At 36.9% G+C, this 22102-nt stretch overlaps 1 protein-coding gene across 4 annotated transcripts in view; it reads right to left on the reverse strand.

The window, feature by feature from the left end:
• Window positions 1-20868, reverse strand: part of Phf20l1 (PHD finger protein 20 like 1) — a 68212-nt gene extending 47344 nt beyond the window's left edge. For 3 of the 4 annotated variants that reach the window (XM_041671719.1, XM_041671717.1, XM_041671720.1), the window contains exons 1-4: window positions 20598-20868; window positions 18506-18625; window positions 3432-3603; window positions 3206-3290 (exon numbers count right to left, since the gene is read on the reverse strand). In XM_041671719.1, the coding sequence (XP_041527653.1) occupies window positions 3206-3290; window positions 3432-3603; window positions 18506-18588 (340 nt within the window). In that variant the 5' untranslated portion in view covers window positions 18589-18625; window positions 20598-20868. The remainder of the gene's footprint in view (window positions 1-3205; window positions 3291-3431; window positions 3604-18505; window positions 18626-20597) is intronic. The other variant, XM_041671718.1, reaches the window with a different exon arrangement.
• Between the last annotated feature and the right edge of the window lie 1234 nt (window positions 20869-22102).

Below are 22102 nucleotides of genomic sequence, written 5' to 3' on the forward strand. Positions count from 1 at the left end.
TTATTGTGAAAAGACATAAATATCCTTAGACTATCTCATAAAAATAAAACCACTATTTACAAAAACAATATCTCTACATGAATCATTGGCTCTCTTCAAAAGTTACTTTTATAGTAGGTAACAGAGGAAAAGATCTGATATATGATGATCATTTTCTCAGGGAGATTTACAATAGTGTTAAAGTGGCAAAAAAGAATATCCTCAATATGACGTTTAAGATAGAAAATAATTTAGAAAACATCAAGATGGAAGTTATTAGCAGGTCATCATGACCAACGTGAGAAGCTGAGGACAGCAACTGTGTGATACTCATCTCAGCAGCAGTATAGTCATTTCTACCATGCTGTGCTGCCAGCTGTGCCTTTCCCTTCCTGCATCACTTTCTGTGGCAGATCTCATGCCAGCAAATCAATATAAATCAGGGTTATTAGAAAAAGTAGTGCTAGATTTTACACTTACAGAAAAATGGAACAGCACTTTAAGTAGATACCTGGCCTTTACAAAGAAGTACAAATAAGAAATGTGCTCATGATTATCAACAGGTATGAAGTTAACTCCAGAGCTAATGCCACATATATAAAAAAGATCTTTCTTTTCTTTTTTTTGTAATCTGAAAATCACAATTTTATTTCACATTTTCATATAATTAATATAATTCTACAAATAATTACAAAGTTCTAAACCTAAGGTAGAACTTAAAAAAACTAATGGTCAAGTGAGAGTAGGGATGTAAAGACAATGGCAAAATTTTAAGAATGTCAAACTGTATACATACCTTGCACTATCATCATTTCTGCAAAACGGTTTCTTCAATTCCTTCCTCCATAAGGCACTCCTGGGTAGCCCATGTTGTTTGTATAGCTACTGGTGGGCCTGCTACTCCAGCCCTTGTTCATGCTATTTCCTCCATTTGGATGCTACCCTGTATCTCTTACTGCACTTAACTCTAAGCACTTTTCAATGACCAACCCTATGCAGAAAGCATCTCTGACTACTCTAGTTCATATTTCTTACCCCCTTTCTTCACTTTTTTCGTCTTAGAAAATGTTATATATGGATATATGTATCTTAATAATATCCATTCCCCAACTACTTTCTCCCGCAAAACCCCACCCTCATAACTCATAACTTACTTACAAGTTCATGGTCTCTTTTTTTATAAAATAGCCTAGTGAATCTAATTACTGTGGCTCATGTGAATATGTACAGTTTGCTGGGGGAGAAAGTAATCAATGGTCTTAGCCTACATGTTACAATACTAACCCATTGGACAAGATGTGCTCATTAGTGTAGTAGTGACAATATGCACCGGGGTGGGTAGATTCTATAGGCTCAGGACTGATACTGTAAACGTGGTCAAGACTGGCGCCTAGGAAAGTCATAGGCTCAAGGGGGAACATTCTGATGTTATTTTGCTAAAAGGTCATGATTTTAAACTGACTTCTATATATTTATGTTTATAATTATAGATTTATAGTGCTATCTCTTCACTTGTGTAAGCTTTATCACAAATATCTAAATGTCCACAATAGCTAGCTTCCTTTCACTTTTACAGTGAACTAGAGGTTCACCCACTCCTATTTTTCTTTGGAAGAAAGAGGCAAGCTCATCTACTATGTAAGGCACATAGAAATCAAAATTAATACTTCTAATGAAGAGTTAAAAAATAACTATCAATATTCAGAGAAGAATCCACAGAACTACTGCAGAAATGGCAGTAGCCACAGTACCAGTGGCATTTCTACTAATGCCAACTTAATTTTCTGTTTTAAAACCTGTAGATGAACAGAATAGGATAAACAATGACAGTAGTTTGTTTGAGCATGGTGTGTATGTACACAATTGCACAAACACGTGCTTACAAATTATGGAAAGTCCTAAAATGCTCCATATTCATCAAGCTGATCGAAGTTACAGAGCATTAAGTGCTTTTACTTTGTCTGGTTTGTGGTGGATCTTAAGAAAACATAGCGGACAATGAGGACTACTGAGAACTCAAGAACAATGGCAATGGGTTTCTGATCCTACTGCACACACTGGCTTTGTGGGAGCCTAGGCAGTTTGGATGCTCACCTTACTAGACCTGGATGGAGGTGGGGGTTCCTTGGACTTCCCACAGAACAGGGAACCCTGATTGCTTTTCGGGCTGAGGAGGGAGGGGGACTTGATTGGGGGAGGGGGAGGGAAATGGGAGGCGGTGGCCGGGAAGAGACAGAAATCTTTAATAAATAAATAAATTTTAAAAAAATGTTAAAAAAAAAAGAAAACAGATTCTTTAGTTCTTCTTGCCAACACTGCTACTGACCACCTACTCTGTGTTAGGCTCTGCACTGGACGCTGAAGAGTGCACAGGTACAAGACTTAAAACAATACACTATGGAACACAGCTCCACAGAAGTGTGAGCACCCAAAGGAAAGGGGAAAACAATCTGCATACTCAATGACAGAGCTATCTCACACCTCTTCCTGCACTAGAAATGAAACCAGTCTCAATTGCAGCTCCAAATCACTGCAACAATAAATGGGACTAAGATCTTTGTAAAATGATACCATGATTATCAGGTGGACTACTGTGATTTATTTTTCATACACAATTCCTTGACACCCTTTTAAAGGTTTGCCGATTCTATTTTACCTTCTATTTCTTTCAAGCTCACTTTTAGTTTTAATCCAAAGTTTAAACTTACTCCCTGTCTTTTATCACTTCCAAATAAAATTCAAATCTTTTAGCAAGGTTCTGAAGTCCCTCACATATTGATATTTGCCTCTGTCTAACCATTTCCTCACTCTTCCACCCCAAACAGAATAAACAGCTATTCTGTAACTAATTTATGTGTCGTTCACAACTTAAAGGAAGTATCCCCTGGGTAGATCAAGTGCCCCTTGCAAAGAAGCTACCACTCAGTGTGTAGTGTTTGTTTCTTTGAAAAAACAGTAAGTAGTCCAGTTTATTATCTGTCTGAAAGATTTCCCAGGCTTATGGGAAATCTCACTAACACAGCCGGTTTTTTCTTTTGATTTATGCTGTGAATCATGAGTCATGCAATATATAACAATGGTCCCAAAAAGAACACTAGCATGAAACTCACACAGGACAACATGAACAAAAAGAAGATTCTATACAACAATTACATACCTTAACTGAAGTTTAAAATAAAGGAATTTTCCTACTACATTTAAGCCTGAGGTCATGTCAAATGCATACCTTCTTTGTTAACTGCTTCAATCTTGGCAGGGTAATAGCGGCAGTCTGTCCAACGAGCCAGAACTTCTTCTCCAGCTTTAAAATCCTAGTCAAACAACTTATAAGATCAATTTCATGCATGATACCCATTTAATTAACAAAAACAGGCTGCTAAATTTGACACAATTCTTTTAAAATGTCATTATATAGATAGAAAAGCTTTAAATGGGAAAACCTTCCTACTTACAAAGAACTCTTCCTCATCTTTCAGCCCTTCTTTTCTTAGAGCAGGCCTTTCAAGGGGTCGCAACCTGTTGCTGTCCCAGTAAATCCACTCATCATAACGATGACTCCAGCGCTCAAAATGGACTAACATCTTCCCTTCTTCATAATCAATTTTTTCAATTCGTGATGGATACCTCAAAAAATAAAAAAGCTTCATATCAAGTGTAATCCTTATATTGTCAAGTATAAAGTATTAAACAGAAATATTTTAATGGGTACAACTTACCATTAAAATTATGAGAAAAAACAAAATCAGTATACTCCTAAACTAGTAAACCCATACACTATGCATCGCTATTGTCATTTTTCAATGACTGCTCTCAAAAGCTGAGAAAATAAACCCTCAGATACACTCCAAATGCAAAACATAAAGTGCTGTATGTTTAAAAAGTTAATATTTTAACATGTATCAAGTAGTAAACACATCCCTACTTTTTTGACTTAATAATCCCAGTTATAAAGCTATATATATGAAATGTATAATTTACAATAAAAAATAGAAACTTGGTAAAAATAAGGTTGGAAGAGCTAAAGACATTCCACAGTTACATAAACAATGACCTATCAAACAGAGTATAATATCAATCTTCAAATGTCATGTTTTATAACATACATAGTAAAAAATTAAATGAAGATTGTATTTAGAATTACATATGTATATTACATTTAGAAAATATTTCAACATGTACAGCTGCTTCCTTTTGTGTGAGTGCATGCCAGTGTGAAGCCACTAATGTGGAGGCCAGAAGACAATCTCAGCTATCACTCTCCACATGTCATCCACTTTGTTTTTCTCGTCTGGAACTTGCCAGGTAAGGTATGCTAGCTGGAGAGTCAGTCCTGGGCATCTGCCTATATCTGCCTCTCCAGAGCTGAGATTAGAGTATACAATATCAGTTCCAGTTTTTGTGGAGTAGGTTTTAGGGGCAGACTTCATAATTTCAATTGAGCTTCCTCCCCAGACTATACATATACTTCCATTTCGTGTCAGCACACATTTTATTTTTCTACATCCTATTATAAGCATAGATTCCAGGAAGGAAAAAGCCAAGACCGTAAATTTAAAAATATTTGATTGTTTTCTTCACAGGTAGATTATCCTATGATTAATTTCAAAGTAAAGAAAATAATTCACTTAAACTTTGTATAAGGAAAACTACATTATTCCTAACATACTACATTAAAATGTCCACTCAGCTGTTTAAAATGAATAACATTAGAACTCAAATGCCATACACGGAAAATGATTAGGCTGTAATAATTTGTCTCATATTTTTCTATTTTAAAAATAAATTCAAAGCTTTCTAAGCATAAAGCCATTTGTAACTTCGAGGTTACTACCTATTTTATAGGTCAGTCATGTTTAGTCATTTACACATCTAAATAAGCTGATTTTTCCTAACACGATTTCTTAGTTTTGTAGCATGACACTGAGCTGTTGTGGTTCCTCACACACCATGCTCCTTCACCTTCCATTCATACCTTTCAATTCTACGCTTCCTGCGTACCCTAACCTGACCTTCCTGTCCTTTTTTATGTTCATTGTTAAGGACTTGTTCAACATGCGATGCTCACATCTGACTTCCTGGACTCCTTTCTGTTGCCTTTAGATAGGCTCCAAAACTATAGGCTGGAGAGTGTTTCTACTGCCAGAGGCATTTATATGTGTCTCAAGCTTCCAATTTCAAATACTCCAAAAAAGTTATGTTACTTGAAGAATTATGGCTGCTATCAGGAAATGGAGATAAAGCACCTGATTTTACTAAACAGGAAATGTTTTTTTCTCAAAATATTTATCAAGTCTAAAAACAATGCATAGCTAAGGATCATGACGCTAGAACACTGCTCTATCCTATGAGCTCTGGATGTAATTAATAATTAAGCCTTGCTCCTTTCCCATAGCCCCCAGCATCTGGCACAGCCATAACACACAAAAGCTACTGGAGCAGTTTTCATCAGGAATAGGAAGCAATGTGAATGGCAGACAGTCTTCATATTTCCTAACAACTATGAGGGCTGTTGGCTGACTCTAACCTTAACTCTTAAGTCTTCAGGGAGAAGTGGATAAGGAAACATTTTGTTACAGAAAAACATCAGGCCCAGCAAACCTCCATTAGTTTTTGGGTAGACATGACTATACAGCCACTTAAAATCAAAAGTACAAAGTTCATTATTTGTAGTGCTACACTTGATTTGTCTTGTTGCTCTAATTTTTAAAATATAAAGGTATTATAGCATACAGGAAAACTCTCAACAAGGATGCCCTATATTTGCAACATTACTAGCCATTGAAGCACCATAAAGAGATCTTTCCGTTAATTGTAAAAACTGGTAAATCTTTCTCAAGGCATAGGAGCTTTTAATTTCACTGATCCCATCCTCAAATTTTATGTAAAATCCAAGCGCTTTGCTCTCTAGGCTCCTTCAAATTCTAAATGTATGGAATTCTTCATATTTAAAACAGTCTTCAAAGTGAGAAGAGTCCACAGTAACAGAGTCAAATATATCTCTACTTCATTACATGATTTAATTCAGTAAAAACATCAGAATCTGAATGAATTTAAATAATGCAAATCTGGATTGTTATTTTTAAACAACTTATGGTTTTCCAAAAATATTTTAAATTTTGTTGGCTGAGAGGATGCCTAAAGCAACAGCTTGAACAAATTACATCTTGGGGGACCTCTTCAGGGTAAGTTACAGCATGACAGTCTCTATATAAATGCCTAGAGAATGATATGCATACCTACACTACTGCCAAGAATTAAAACAATGCAAATGCACAGGATTATAATCTATTTTATTTTTCACAAGTTTAATTAGTTAAAGGTATCAGAAATATTATCAAGAAATCCACCATATACTTAAACATCGAATAAGTCAAAGGTAGTAATGGATGTTTAGTTTAGTAACAAAGACCTTGCCTACAAGAACAAGGCCTGAAGTTTGGTTCATGGGCACTATGAAAAGGTGTGGGGGGGAATGAAAGGAGGAAGGAAGGAAGGAAGGAAGGAAGGAAAAAAGGAAGGAAGGAAGGAAGGAAAAAAGGAAGGAAGGAAGGAAAAAGGAAGGAAGGAAGGAAGGAAGGAAGAAAAAAGGAAGGAAGGAAAAAGGAAGGAAGGAAGGAAGGAAAAAAGGAAGGAAGGAAGGAAGGAAGGAAGGAAAAAGGAAGGAAGGAAAAAAAGGCAGGCAGGCACTGTTGGTAGATTACTAAATTCTATTAGCATTTCATAAGTGAGCTCAGTTTGGAGAAGCGGATGAGAAATGCTGCCCTGTATATCGTCTTTGTGTACTGAAACTTGGTTCTTTATATATGCTGTATCTTGGTTTCTTTCCATGCTATAGATATAATCTGCTTTAACAGATAAGGACTAAAAAAAATACATGGTACAGTTTTCAGAGCAGAGGCTGATAAAAAGCTTCTCTACCATGTCAGTAGAAGTGGGGTGAAGTCTATATATGAGTGGTTAAAACATACAGAAAAACTTCTAAGTGAATAGACAACCTTATTTCACATGCTTAACTATGAGGACAATGGAAACCTCACTGAAGGTTCTTAGGAAACACTGTCCATATTCAACTTGGTGGGACGTCTGAAGAATTAAGACTCTGAGTACAAATGACAGCATATAGTTAACTAAATGTTCATTATTAAAAATATGACTCTGAAACTACAGCATATAAGTCATAGAGGAAAACAAGGAGCATCATTTGTCCTCAAGGACTTCACCTTCAGAGATTTAAGGGCACCTGAAGGCAACCATAGTATTCCATTTGGCTAGACTATATGATAGACAGTCCAGGGGATAAATGAGAACAGGAGAGCATTAAACTGGACTTGTTAGCCTGTTTCAAACTTAAGGGGTTTTTGAAATAGCAAGCTAATGAAATGATTCTTTGTTCTAAGGAGCAGAAGGCTTCTATTTAATTTGGCCTTTGGTTATACCTTAGGAAGAAAAAAGCATGCTAAGATCTTTGCAACACAAGTACAATGTACATTCCAACATGGTATTTCACATATAGTTCTAGACAGTAAAATATTTCCTCTCTTCCAGCAGATGGCCCATACTAATAGTATATGTTTTGATACACACAGTGAAAAAAAAAAGTTTGTTGAGCAAATTTATTCACAAATGCCTCTCTATCTTAAAGCATGTATTATTTTCACATGCTAGTTAGGCTTTACTATAATTGACTATGAACTGAACATAAGATTTTTCTTCCTGAATTTGGAAGATGTGGTGTTAAATGTTTTTGTTTTTGACACTTTCAAAGGCTGAATCACAGAAAGCTGTTACAGTAAAGAATAGTGATTAGGCTTAGTCCCAGACATTTATGAATGATTCAGGAAAATATTTAAGTGGGAGATAAAGATTTCAGAATCCATAGTGTCAAGTAAGATGCCACAATGACTAAAGACAAAAGTGAAGAGGGAATCTCCATAGTTGCCCCATCTCAAAGATTTAATAGAAAGAGATGAAGAGAATGTCACCTCACCAAAAGGATGACTCCTCGATGCCAAAATCCTATAGAATGTTCTCTGGCCCTTTTTCTACTACTGCTGAAAAATAACAAAGCTTTCACTATTTACCTTCCCTGCAAAAAGGCCACCTCAAAAGGCAGATGATGTTAGTACACCAGTCTGGTCCAGCAGGATTTACTGCATTGTTCTGGGTTAACTTGGCTTTTCTAAGTCCTATATTCTGGAAGCTGGGAGACAGAATATATTTGACTTGAAAATATTTTTTTGCTAATTTTAATTGGCCTTTAGGTTTGGTATTTGAGCCTTTCCAGGTCTATGTCTTCTAACACCCAAGTTTAACCACAGCCCGGCTATAAAGAAAAATGCTATTGGCAAAAATAAAAATCACTTTCACCTTCTCAGAACTCTTGAGATTTCACTGCCTTGTCCAAATACTGTAATTGCAGCACTGTAACTGGCATTTCCAACTTGAATAAAAATTTGTTTATTTAGAACAGTAACTGATGCTTCTAACTTGTATAAGACTGTTCAGAGAGTAACAGGACCTATTGATTGTAGACTAAATCCTTAACTCAGTAAGAACCAGACACTGGCTAAAGCCATAGGACAAAGAAGTTAGCTTCACATGAACAGTTTCAGTTTCTAACTGCATCAACTCCAAAGTGCTGGGAAAACACAAGGAGAACACAAGCAGTCCAAAAAAGGAGCCACCGCTGCTACTGAATACCAACCCTGGCTCACACTGCTCATTTTGTCTTATATTTGCTATAGGATATATATATATATATATATATATATATATATATATATATATTTGCTATGTGTGTATACACACAAATTTACAAACACATATATGCTATATAAAATATAAATATACATATATATGCAAAATAAACTTGTTATATATGTGCATGTGTGTGATTATATTTGTTCACTTTATAATTGTCTTAACTAATCCCCTAAGAGACTGGACAATTTCTTTGTTGCCAAATGCAGCATAGATGTAGATGACTTTTCTTCAGACAGGTACTCCTAAACTGAATTAAGATTTTTAGAGGGGAGGGGGCATGAAAAGAAAAAATTTTTAAAGGAATGCCCAGAACACATATCTTCTAGAAAGCAAGGCAATCTACTACCTTCAGTTCTTTATTATCTTTAGAGAGCAGAGGCATGAGACAGCAGGCATGTATAACACTAGAAATAGCAATGTTAGATGATAATCTGATGGATTAATTTTAAAAACATTTTAGAGAAGCAGTAAAATAAGCATTATCTATATTGAAGGAATTCATTCTGATTTGTCATACAGCTTGCTACATCTTGATATATTTTTATACTGATAGTCAATTGTAGGAAAGTGACTTTTGAATCTTTTGCACACAAACCAAAGGGCAGAGTTGACAACTATTTTTAGGTTACAACTCAGCAAATATAACCAGAACAGGCTTCCAATCTTTTTGAATAAATGTCAAGCAAACAAAATGACAAAGATATTTTTAAGAAATATACCAATAAGTTTTCAAGTTTTGTTTTTTTAAGTAATAGTTATTTATGTCAATAACAAAAATTGTAATCTTGTAATTTAGGAATTAACAGTTCTTTGTTCATTTCAGTAAAGGAAAATCAAAGCCATGGCAATATAAGAATGAGTAATGACATAGTATTATATAACATTAACATAAAACATGCACAAGTATTATTTAAAAAAGAATATTAGGAAATCTTGACAAAATTAGGTAAGTTTCAAATGATAGTAATAAAGAAACTTGAAATAAGAGTTAAGAATAATCTAATGTTAGGACACTCAAGTAGGTAAGGACTGACAATAAAAGTTATGTAGATGAAAATTTCATTTATATCATGTAACTACTATAGTATATAAAATCTATTAGGATAGTCAGAAACAGATGTAAGAGCTGCCTTATGTATGACTATTAGGTTGAATGATCACTTGCCAAATAAAAATTAAGGTAAATACAATAGTCTTGTAACCTAATAACTGTTTTATTTTGTTAGCTTCCTGGAAGCACTTTAAGTTTATATTATGCGTTGTCATTTTCAATATTCCTTCACCTATTCACTCCTACTACATTAAAGATGCAACAATATCACTATGCTAGTATGTTTAAAGTTACTGCTGTCTCACACGCATGCTAGTTTTTTACATTTTAACACAATAATGTAAACATAAATCATAATTTAAACTTGGTATTATAAAAAGAAATATATGAAATAGTTTAGATTCTCAAGAACATTGATATAATAGATTATTGGTGCAGGAGGTAGTTTGGTGGTGGGACAGAAGACTACGGAGAAACCTGGTGCTAGGGAAACTCCCAGGAATCCACAAGGATGACTCCAGCAAAGAAAGACGCCCTAGCAATAAGTAAAGAAGGTGCCTAAACTGGCCATTTACTGTAATCAGATTGATGGCTACCTTGTCAACAGAGAGCCTTCATTCAGTATCTGATGGAAACAGATGCAGATGGAAGCCAAGCATTGGGCTAAGCTCTGGGAGTCCTCCTGAAGAAAGGGAGGAGGGATTGTACAAGTGGGAGTGGGGGTGGGGGTGTATCAATGTCATGACAGAGAAACCCAAAAAGACAGCTGATCTAAGACAGCTGATCTAAGCTTATGGGAGCACATGGACCCTGTACCAACAGTTAGGGAGACTGCATGGTACCAACCTAGGCCCTCTGCATGTGTAAAACAGTTGTGTAGCTTGGTCTGTTTGTAAGGCTCCTGGCAGTGAGATGAGGACCTGTCCCTGACACTTAGCTGGCTTCTGGGAACCCGTTCTCCATGCTGGATTACCCTGCCCAGCCTTTGTGCACGGGGAAGAAATCAGTCTACCTCAACTTGATGTGCCATGCTATGTTTAAGTCCATGGGAGGCCTGTCCTTTCTGAAAGGAGATAGAGGAGGATGAGGAGGGGAGTAGAAGCAGTGTGTGTGTTAGGGAGGGGGACAGGAGAAGAGGGAGGAGAAACTGTGGTTGGAATGTAAAATAAAGGGAAAAACTGTTAATTAGGGAAGAGTAAAAAAAAAAACCACACATCCTCTCTAACACTGAATTCTAAAAGTTTTCATCAGTGATTTCTTTTTTTCAGATTTTTGCAAACACTCCTGTGACATTTGTCAGCAGAAACTCTTTCTTCAATCTGCTTCTTAGTTTACCCATTACATTCTCACATTATAAACATTAGATTACTAAGGACTCCCTCCCACCTTTACTAAAGCATGCTCTTCCTTTCCCTGGTATTGGATTCAAAGTTCATGTACTTTGAACAATTTGTTTGAATTTCTAGAACCAGACTTTTAAAAATTATGTCAGCAAAATCCAGAGTTCTAGATATTTAGCATTCTGAATATTTCCAAAAATAGGGTTTATACCCCGACTGAGTGCTACAGATTTACACTAGCTCCTTGTTTCATTTGGCTCTACTGTATTTGATGCTAATGCTTATCATGTATCTTTACCATGAGGAAGAAGCCATGCTAAGTTAAGTTTTCAATGTAATGGGGATTTTAACCCTCAAAGGATTCTTTATGTGAGATACTACATCCCCACTATTTGCTGTTTTTGAGACAGAGTCTTACATGCAGACAAAGCTTGCCAGGTCTCAAAATAATGTCTCAGCCTCCTGTGTGCTAGGAGTACAGATAAGTTACCACACCAGACTCTTGCTACTTTTTTAAAAAAGTGAGGTCACCAGTGTTCCTAAAGGTTCAGTAACTTGTTCAAGTTAAAGAAGTAATAAATGACAGATCCCTGAACTCAGGTTTTAGTCCACAAAATTTTTTAACCAATTTTTATAACTCTCATTATGTATTAGTTGGTCAACTCATCATTATGATGGTTCAGATCTAGTAGGTTCTTACTAGTGAAAACAATATGGAAACTAAAATAATTTACCTTTTCTTGTAAACAGTCTGTTTCTTAGACAAACATGTCTGAAATCGGTTTCTGTTAGCCCAAGAATATAGGACAGTTATTATCTAAAATAAATACCCACTATGCATAATGGTATCTCAACAATGGTAACATTTAGTAAGAATGCTGAAAGGGATATGTAGAGAAAATGGCTGCCTTTAAATCATGTATCAAACATTCACTCTTTTTTAGTTTGTGCCCAATCTCTGCCATTATATGAACACACAAAATAAAGCACAGCCAGCCTGAGATTTCACCTTCATATATTTATAACTCAATGAAGCCATGAAATAAAATTGTCAATTTAAAGATTGGCTTCTAAGCCAAAATCAGGAGGAAGTTCTTTGGACAGGCAGACCTGAAATTAGCTTGCCTTGCCTAAAACTGTAATCCTAAGAACAAGGGCACCTGAGGGCTCTTACATACCATGTACATACACCACTAGAGAAGTCAGGAACAGTGCTGACCTAGGCACATTTAGCCAACAGGTGAGTGCTCTTGGAAATCTACACGATGCAGTGGACTGTACTGTTGACCTCACCCTACCTGGACTGAAAGGTTTCTATCATCCAAATGTTTCAGACCCCTATATTTTGGTTCCAAGATATATTGGCCTTTCCCTACATGTCTGAACACCATTTCTTCTTCTAAGTGACTAGCAGTTATGAAAAGCTACCTATAGATTCTTCATACCTACTTTATTTCTATCTCAGATCTATGACGGGTCCATCTATAAATACAATTATCTGTCAAACCAGAAAAGGTGAAAAGAGATAAAGGAAACGGGTGTTGTAACTGGAAAAAAAACCTACAATGGGACACACTCACTAGAAGAACACCAACACAGAGACACAAAACACGTGACACAAAAAGCATTGAGAACACATATTTTCTGGATTCTAATTAAATTTACTTATCTTTTTTTTCCAAAGAAAATAAGGCTTAAAAAAAAACAAACAAAAACCAACCAAACTTATAAACCAGAAAATGGATTTAAAAATACATCAGTACACTGAGACAAGGACAGAGGAACCAAGCGTGTTTTGATGAGCCCACCTACTTCCAATCTTGCTTTTCATACTTTTTTATCAGTAGGGCCTCATCATTAGCATCTTAAACACAGCAGGCAGAGCTCTAGTTTGTAGACAGTTAGTGTTTACACGCAGGCACAGGCCCACCTTATGATCAGATTAAACATCAGAATTTAAAACGAAGTTTTTACCTTTCAATTTGAGTTCTCTGCACAAAGGGCCCTTAAACTGTTGTTCTGGTATGTGTTGGTGTGTGTGTGTATGTGCATTTATGAACCTAATATATAATTCAATTATTTTGGTACTATACATACAACTACACATTTTTTTCCTGAGTTGCACCAGAAATCTGATTTTCAGTGGTAGTGAATGACTCAAAATAATTACATTTCAAGTATTAAAGAAAATCTTTTGAAATTCCAAACACAAAAAGACAAAAACTTTACTCACATCAGCTAAATAATCTCTATCCTGAAATTATTTGAACTCATCTAAGTCCACTTTACTTTTAAAGTGACTAATTTCCAGGGGCATTCCCTGCCAAATATATAGGCTACAAATCGCTTTATTCTTCTGAAAAGCCACCAATATAAAGTTAACTTTTTATTTTGGAAATAGGCACTTATTTTCAATTAGAGGTATCACTACTACAATCTTAACTTCTTTAACTTTCTCACATATTAAAATTCTGTTAGGAACAACTTAAACACTCATATTTGCAAATGTTCCATACAGTGCAAACCCTCCAAATGTGTGGGAATAGCATTTGCCAACTCAAATTTAAACTGTTCTAGCAAACTCTCATACTTGGAGACATCTCCACATTTTTTAATCTCTCACTTTCCTTTTCTTTAGATCTAGAAGAAAATTAACAGAAATATAAGAAAAGAAGTCAGAAGAGTAGAACTCATCTGAATACTTTGTATTTCAAATCTCCTAAGGTTAACAGCATATCACTCCATCTGCTGTGTTCTCATAAATAAATTACTAACTGCAGAATAACAGCCTAATCAAATGGCAGCAGTTAAACTGTTAAAACCAGTATCATCACTTCTTACCAACTATATTCCACGTGGTTAGCTGCTGATGTGTCTACAGAAGCTCTGCAATCTAGAAGTCTACTGAAGGAGAAGATATGCTGAGCAGTTAAATACTAGGCTCTAACAGCCTGCTGCAATGGCATCTTTTTCCTATGTGAGTCTACCTCACTCTCATGCCAACATTACAGTCTACTAAAAGACTGGACACTGAAGACTTCAGATACACAGAGGTTTATTTTCTAGCTGTCCCTCTCCCTTTGCATTTATGTCAGTGTTTTAAGTTTGAAATTGTAGAATCCAAACCAGGCTTAGATATGTTTTTATTTGATTCTGAAAATATTGTATGGATAACAGTGTCAGTGGCACTGTTAAACAAAACCACACTTGCCCATACTTACCAGATCATAAATAACTGCATCAATTAAAAACCATCCATTTAGTATCCTTGGTAAAACTTTATTATAAATATTCTCTTTCTCCAAATATATTCCTATACCAAAATACTTGTTATGGTATTCTTATGATGGCTTCCAGAGATAAAACTCAATGTCAAGGTGTGAATAGACATAGGCAACAATGGATAATATGATAGAAAACTACAATTTAAAACAGCTGATTACATTAGCTAATCTAGAACATTAAAGTCCTTATGCCGGTTGCTCAGAAAATAAGTTAAAAGAAAATGTCTTTAAAAAGATGACAAAATATTGAAAAATTAAAAGCAGGAGTTTACTCTGTGTAGAAAAGATCTAGGGAACAAAGGCAAATACAAAATCAAACTCCACAATGACTTCGTAGGGCCTGTATTCATTAGTGCAGAGAGATAAATACATAAGCCATCAATGGCTTTCACAAATATAGCTGCATGTTTACTTTGAAAATAGGATGTAACAAATCACCACTTAACAATATAAGTGAATTTTCAAAGAGAAGCTATCTTTATGAACTTTAAGGAGAATGTGGTGTTGGTTGTTCAAGCACTATTGATGGTATTCTTCCTAGGAAACAGACTGACATTTTCCTAGTAATTCAAGTCTTCAAAAACATAAAAGAAGTTGCTTAACTTCATTTTATTTCTTCCCACTAAATTTAGTATATTCTTTTATTACTAGGACACACAAAAAATTATTGTTCTTTTTTTGTACATGAAAAACCTGTTATATATACAGATCAAACTAATTGACATTTTGAGAATTATACCATTATCAATATTTGTGCTTTTTTAGCTGTTGTCTGTTTAGGTAGGTGGTACAAGGGACTCTATCTTAAATTTTATATATGGAGAAGTGGCTAGAAATGGCACAGTGGTTGAGAACACTTGCTGCTCTTAGGACCTAGGTCCATTTAACAGCACCTACATTGTGGTTCACAGCCCTTTGTAACTCTCTTCTGATCTTCTCAGGAATCAAACAGGTAAAGGCTAACACAAAACATAAAAATATTCTTTAAACGTGTGTGTGTGTGTGTGCGTGTGTGTGTGAGGGTACTCTAGAAGCTAGAAGAAAGGATCAGATCCCGTGGAGCTGGAGTTACAGGCAGTTATAGTAAGCCTTTGCATATGGATACTAGAAACTAACTTGAATCCTATGGGAAAGACACAAGTTCCCTTAACTATTGAGCTACCTCTCTATTACCTCTAATTATTCTTTTAAAAGAAAATGTGATAAATTGATTCCACAGTAAGTGGTTCAGTGTACATGTCTTAAGATCAAAAAAAGTAAACATTTGCAATACTGCTCTACGCTGCCTGTCCAGTGACTTAACAGTTCAAAGTATATATATATATATATATATATATATATACACACACATATATATATCAAATATGAACCAATAATTTTCAAATGGAACTGAATGTATATGGATGATAAAAGCATTCACTATACATGCAGAAATATTAAAGAATGGAGGGAACAAAAAAGTTCTATTTAGTATTTTGTTTTATTTTTGTTTTCGTTGTGACACAGGGTTTCTCTGTGTAGCTTAGAGCCTGTCCTGGAGCTCACTGTGTAGATGAGGCTGGCCTTGAACTCACAGAGATACTTCTGACTCTGCTTCCTGAGTGCTGGGATTAAAGACATGCACAACCACTGCCCAGCTATATTTAGTATATTTTAAAATATTAGCTATTCTGTTCCTTATAAAATTGCTGAAGTTTTAAAAACCAAATTGTTATTAATTTTTATTTGACACTAAAACAAATATATGAAGACTTTACATGAAATACTGAATTTTTTACAAGTAGGATGATATACATACATACTATTCTGTATGAATAGTTAATTGTCTTTAGCTATATAACCACTTTTAAAAAAACAAACAAACAAACAGAAAGCTTCATATAACTTTTGTGCCACCTAGAAATTTAAGTAGATCTTAGCACTTCAACAGATGTTCTGTGGTAAACCACTTGATATTAAATTTAAGGTTGATTTAACTCTATTTCCTGATACTGACAAAAAAAAAAAAGCAAAACTCAATCTTAAGAAATTATTTGAATTACCCAAATGAGTGTATATGTATATATGTATACATATACAATACTCTGAAAGGTTTGTGTTTTTTTAAGGAGCCACATCATATAAATGAGTTTATAAAAATTAAAATCAGAACAAATTTCAGTGTTTGCCATGTGATTACTCTGGCCAATGTTTCTCAATAAGACCATTATCACTGAACTCGCTAGAAATACAGGTAGACATTATACCGACTAGCATGAACCTCTTGTTGAGAAGCTACAATTCTGATATGTTTTCAGGAATTCTACTTTGAAGCACAGGACACTAAAGTACTATCAGCCAAGGTCTGAACAAAAATTCTCTAAAAATATTTTTTAAATTTAATTACTAAATCAAATTTAACAGCCACTAAATTAGAATACATTTCATCACCAAAAGTAAACTTCTTATACAACAAGGCCAAAGTTATGTTAGTGTCTCTAAAAACTACTGCATGAACTAATAAACTAAATGGTTCTTCAAAGCTAGACAATAGCTCAATGGTACTTTGTTGATTGAGAAGCCTATGTGAATATATAAATATAAAATAACTTGTTATTCACAAAAGCAGTAGCTTAAAAAAGGTAAAGATTCACATCAAAAAAGGATTCTTTCTATACTCATATCTCACAAAGACTCAACAGTGTACTTCTGCAGTAAAACGATGTTGGTTAAATCACAAACAAGAAAGCCATTCTGCACAAACTGGCATCTTTTACTGCACAGTGCATAGTCAAACTTCATAGTAGTATTTCGTCACTGCCATCAACACATCCTCGCTGATATCTGCTAAGATCTGGAGACTGTTTCTTAATCACCCTTGCTCTGATAAAACCTATTTCTCAGGTGTTTCCCAAGTTCAACGAAACAATATATGTACAATTCACCTCGTAAGAAACAGCTCCTTACAAGAACTATCCAATAAGGAGCTAGGAGTAAGAGGCAAAATAATTAAATAATTGTCACTCAACCTTAAAGAAGAGTTCCAAACTGTCTAAAGAGCCCAAAATGAGGTCATTAAGCTAGGTGATAAAGACATGCGGAGGTCCAAGGCTAGGTTGTTAACAAAAGTCGAAGGCCAGTCTCAAGTCAATACTACGACTAAACCAGATTTCTGTTTGCCACTGACAATTTGATAAGATGACTGAATGCAAATATATCATAAGTGAATCTACTGGCTCCCATCATGGCTATAATGAAGATACAGTGAAAGAAAATGTCAAAATGTGTAGTAAATAAAGTCCTGGAGTAGCTAAGCTTCTAGGCCCTTCTCCAAAACAAGTGAGCATCAGGAGAAGAGAGCAAAGTTGCAAGACAGAAACTATCAAATGCTTCTCTCAGTGGCCCCCAAATACCAACAAGCGGACATTAGCCTAACAGGCAGAATGATGAGCCTCCAATTAGAATGAGCAACTCATTCCCTCATCCTTATTCCTCTGTGTGCTACTTCCCTCCCCTCCTAACCAAATGGATATCACACTAGCATATCACCCTTTCCTACACCACTGTGTAAGTGACACGCATAGGGTGTTTATACTGACCATCTTTCATAGATGCACAACAAATAAGAGGAGAAAGTGCAGTTCTGGAAGACTGCCTTTTTCGTACAACAGGCTTTGAGGTTCTGCTCGTTAGGAAGGAAGAGATTAGATGTGATTTTGGTTTTCTGTGAGATAATAAAGGATGGACATGGATACTATGAAAGGGAAAATCCTAACCACTGATAAATAGCAAGAAAACAGACACGTCCAGGCCTCTGTCCAAATGTACGAAGCCGATTACGTGAATTAACCTTCCTCCTCTCCCAAAAATAGCTGATAGTTATTCAAGGGTACCATTCTATTTGACTCATATTTTAAAAATCTCAACTATCTAAAGTACTGTACTAAACAATCTCTGAAGTTTATAAAGGCTAAACCTAAAACCCCATGTGCACGTATATTTGTCAAGGGACAGATATACTCACTCGCCTGACACGTGGTTAGGATAGCCACTGACAGACTAAAGCTACATATTTGGTGTTTTGGGCCAAAGTTCTGTATTTTCCATACCATTTCTGTAAGTAGTCCAGTGCCTCCAAACGAGCACCAATCTCAAAAGTGATTCCAGGACGATTTGGGGGCTTTTTACTCATCTTGAGATCCTATTCTTCAGTATTTTCTTTCCACTACCTCAAGAGGAAAAAAGACAGTTAGATTCTAATGCATGAAATGCACAGGGAATATGGCTTAAAGGAACAAACAAAATTTAAGTAACTTTCAAAATAATACATAGAAAGTTATAATACTTTCCAGTTTTTTTTAGTTAGATGATTACCAATACCTGCAGGAAGCATGCAACATGAAGGCAATATTGGCATGGCATTAATAAAAGGAATACAGAAAGGAAAACTAGCTAAAAAGAAGGGACAAGCTATTAAAACTTAAGAATGGCTAAAATGCCTTAAACCTTAACTCAAAAATACCCAAGAAAGTTCCACCCAAGGATGAAAATGCTGTTTCTAAAAATTAAGACAATCCTGTTTATTGAAATCCTCGAGGGTAATACAGCTTAATTTCCAGAAATCTTTCAGTATGTCAAAATGTATAACCCTATATAAAACATTAGGACCCCGGAGGAAGCAATAGACATGCCCTAAGGAACTGAGGATTCTAAGCAATCTTCTGTAAGATCAGCATGCATTAGTACATACTACCTCAGCAGTACACCACTCCATAATTTTGACAAAAAAGAGTTGCAGAGGGTTATTTTTCTTAAATTTCACGTTTAATCATCAATAATGCCGGAGTTTGACTCTGAGTATGGTTTCATCATTAACTCAACATAGTGCCCACAATGATAATCATTAAAATAAATAAATAAATAAAACCTGCAAAGGAGTTCCCTGTAGATCATTCACAGATCAAGTATTTGCTATTGTTTAGGTCACACTGGCCTCCTAGCACACTTGAGGCCTTTTCCACTACTAAGTATTTGAGGGAAATGAATACATTCTCCAAGTATCGGTAGTGGAGTGAAAATACAATTGGTATGCCAAGTCTTATCAAAACACAATTGGTAATCAGGAACATAAAGCTGGTATTGTTGGAGGAAGATGCTTAAAACATGTTTTACATTCCTACTGACTAGACTCTCTCCGGCTTATAAAAAGAACTTCACACAAACACAAAAACCCTAAAAAAAAAAAAAAAACACCTCACACAACTGAAATTTATTTTTAAAATGGTTTGGTTACTGCTCAAAACAGGGAAAAACATAAAGGCAAACAGAATTCCAAATGTGCCTTCCTGGTTTTTTTTAGAATCTGAAAAGGGAAACAAAAATAGGGGGGATCAAGATTACAAGCCTGTGCCTAAGGGGCTATAGAATATTCTGGCATGGTTTCAGTGAAGTTAAGATTAGTAGCCTTGGTGCATTGGGTGTAATGGCAACAAATCTAAATATTTTAAATAGCAGTCTTGTAAGTGTGCAACATACAAGGCTGTTACTTAAATGTGCGGAAATCGAATCTGAAGAGGCAACGTGCCAGTTAAGCTAACATTTCCTAAGATCAAACTTCCAGCCTGTAAATCTAATCCCCCCGTGACTCTCAGGAATAAGGCACCTCCATTCTCTTGTGAGGAAATGGGGAAAATGAAGAAGACATCTGAATTAAAAAACTTTTACAAGAGACAATCTACTGGAAAGATCCTTACAGCAAAACTGCTCAACACAGGGAAGGGTAGGTGAAACACAACAAGAATGAAAAAAAAAAAGCAGGAAAAGCGGTAAAAAGAATTGCGGTGTGAGGACGGTGAAGTTAGTGGAGATGACAGTGAGAGGACAGAGACAGGAACACAGAGCAAGTGAGCGGTGAGGGAAAGACCGCGAAGCTAAGCAGAGGTGGAGGACAGGACGAGGCGGGCCCATATGGGCAAGGGTGGCAAGAGGAGCCAGGAAAGGCCGCGGCGCGGCTGGCCCGGAGCCCGGGAGCTGCAGGTTGACAGCCGACTACCCGGCAAGGGAAAGAAGGCGGGGGAGAGCGGCGGCGCGCAGACAATAGGGCCGGCGGGTGGCAGGGAGCCGGGTGCCGGCCGAGAGCGACGAGGGCGCGAGTGCGGCCCGGGGACCCGGCAGCCTCCAGGCCCCGCCGCCGCCTCTTACCGACTCGGCCTCCTCTCCGCACAGCAACCGGGCCGTCCGGGGCCGAGCCGGGGTGCGTCAAGGCAGCCAGCGCGGGCCTCGTCCGCGTCTGCCCGGGCAGCGGCCGGGGAGGGAGCAGGAGCCGAGCGAGCCCGGCCCGCGGCGCCGCGTCCGCCTGAGGAAACGCGGGGAGGGAGCCGGGTCCGAGCCCTCAAGCCCGCTCGGGGGTCGCTACCATCGCCGCCTTCGCCGCTGCCACCGCCGCCGCTGCCGCCGCCGGCCAGCCCTGACGCGACGCCGGCCGGGGACGTCAGCCGCGGGCGACGCACCGGAAGCGGGCTGGGCTTCATCACGTGACATGCGAGGGCCGGGCTCACGCGGCGCAGCCGATTGGCGGACAGCTCTGGGGGCGGGGCTTCGGTCCGGGCTGGGCACCTAGGGAGTGAAGGGACCCTTAGTGCTGGGAGAAGGATGAAGGCCTTGCTGTAGGTTTTCGTCTTATCTCTTTAGCTGACACATTGGGCAAACGAATGCACCACAAACTTTCCTTTGAGATCTGTTTCAGCCTACATTAACCACAGACGCAATGATCTCTATTACAAAATCAGAGTGTCTCTTGAATGGATTCTTTATCACTGACACTATTCTATAAAAATAACATGTAATAATCCCAACCGCACAATTATACTGCTCTCCAACCTCAGAAATTCTTACTAAACAACTAACAGACGTTCCTAAGAAGTGGAGCGCAGCTATAGAGCCTGTAGCTACCATGACATGACTTCCATGAGTCTACACAACTAGCGATAGAAGGACTACCTTTACTGGGTAACTATCATGCCCCAGAGTCTGTCTGTATCAAGCACAAGAGTCCCTGTCCCAGCTTTGAGAAAACCCAAAAGTGATCACAGACAAAATACTACTGAGAGGAAGCGTCTATTTTTCTCTCTCTTTCTCCACTCTTATCACTCTGCCTCCCACGTTTTTAAAGTGCATCATTGCATACAAATGACACTTATATTTATCTTACTTCATCGTGTACAGAGAAAACAGAAAAGTAACTCTAAGTTTCAATGATACTGAGATTTTGTAAATTAAGCAAACATACTTATTTCAACATTTTATTCAAAAGATATTCATTCAAAGATATGTTTCTAATAGCTGCACAGTTATACTGAGCTTGGTGATGCTATAAACAATGTAAATAAGACAGCTGATAGACGATTTTTGTCATCCAGTTTTTCTTTTGAATGTCTGATACATTTCCTCCGTGGTTGTCGTTAGTTCAAATGAACTAAATATTTCTAGAATCTTTCTTCTGCCACAGGCAGAATATTTTCTATTTTTCTTAGTAATATGCTTGCTCATTTAATTTGCTATAAACTTAAAATATAAGCAATATTTATTACAGGTACTGGCAATGTATGATGCCAGACCAACAAAGTTCCTATGCCTCAAACTGTGACTTGCAATGTTTGCAACAATTGCTGTTTTAGCAGCACATGTCCTTGATACATCAGGATGAG

Source organism: Microtus oregoni, unplaced genomic scaffold, assembly GCF_018167655.1.
Source record: "Microtus oregoni isolate MIOR12 unplaced genomic scaffold, Mior012 000022F_ref0000154, whole genome shotgun sequence".
Taxonomy (NCBI): Eukaryota; Metazoa; Chordata; class Mammalia; order Rodentia; family Cricetidae; genus Microtus; species Microtus oregoni.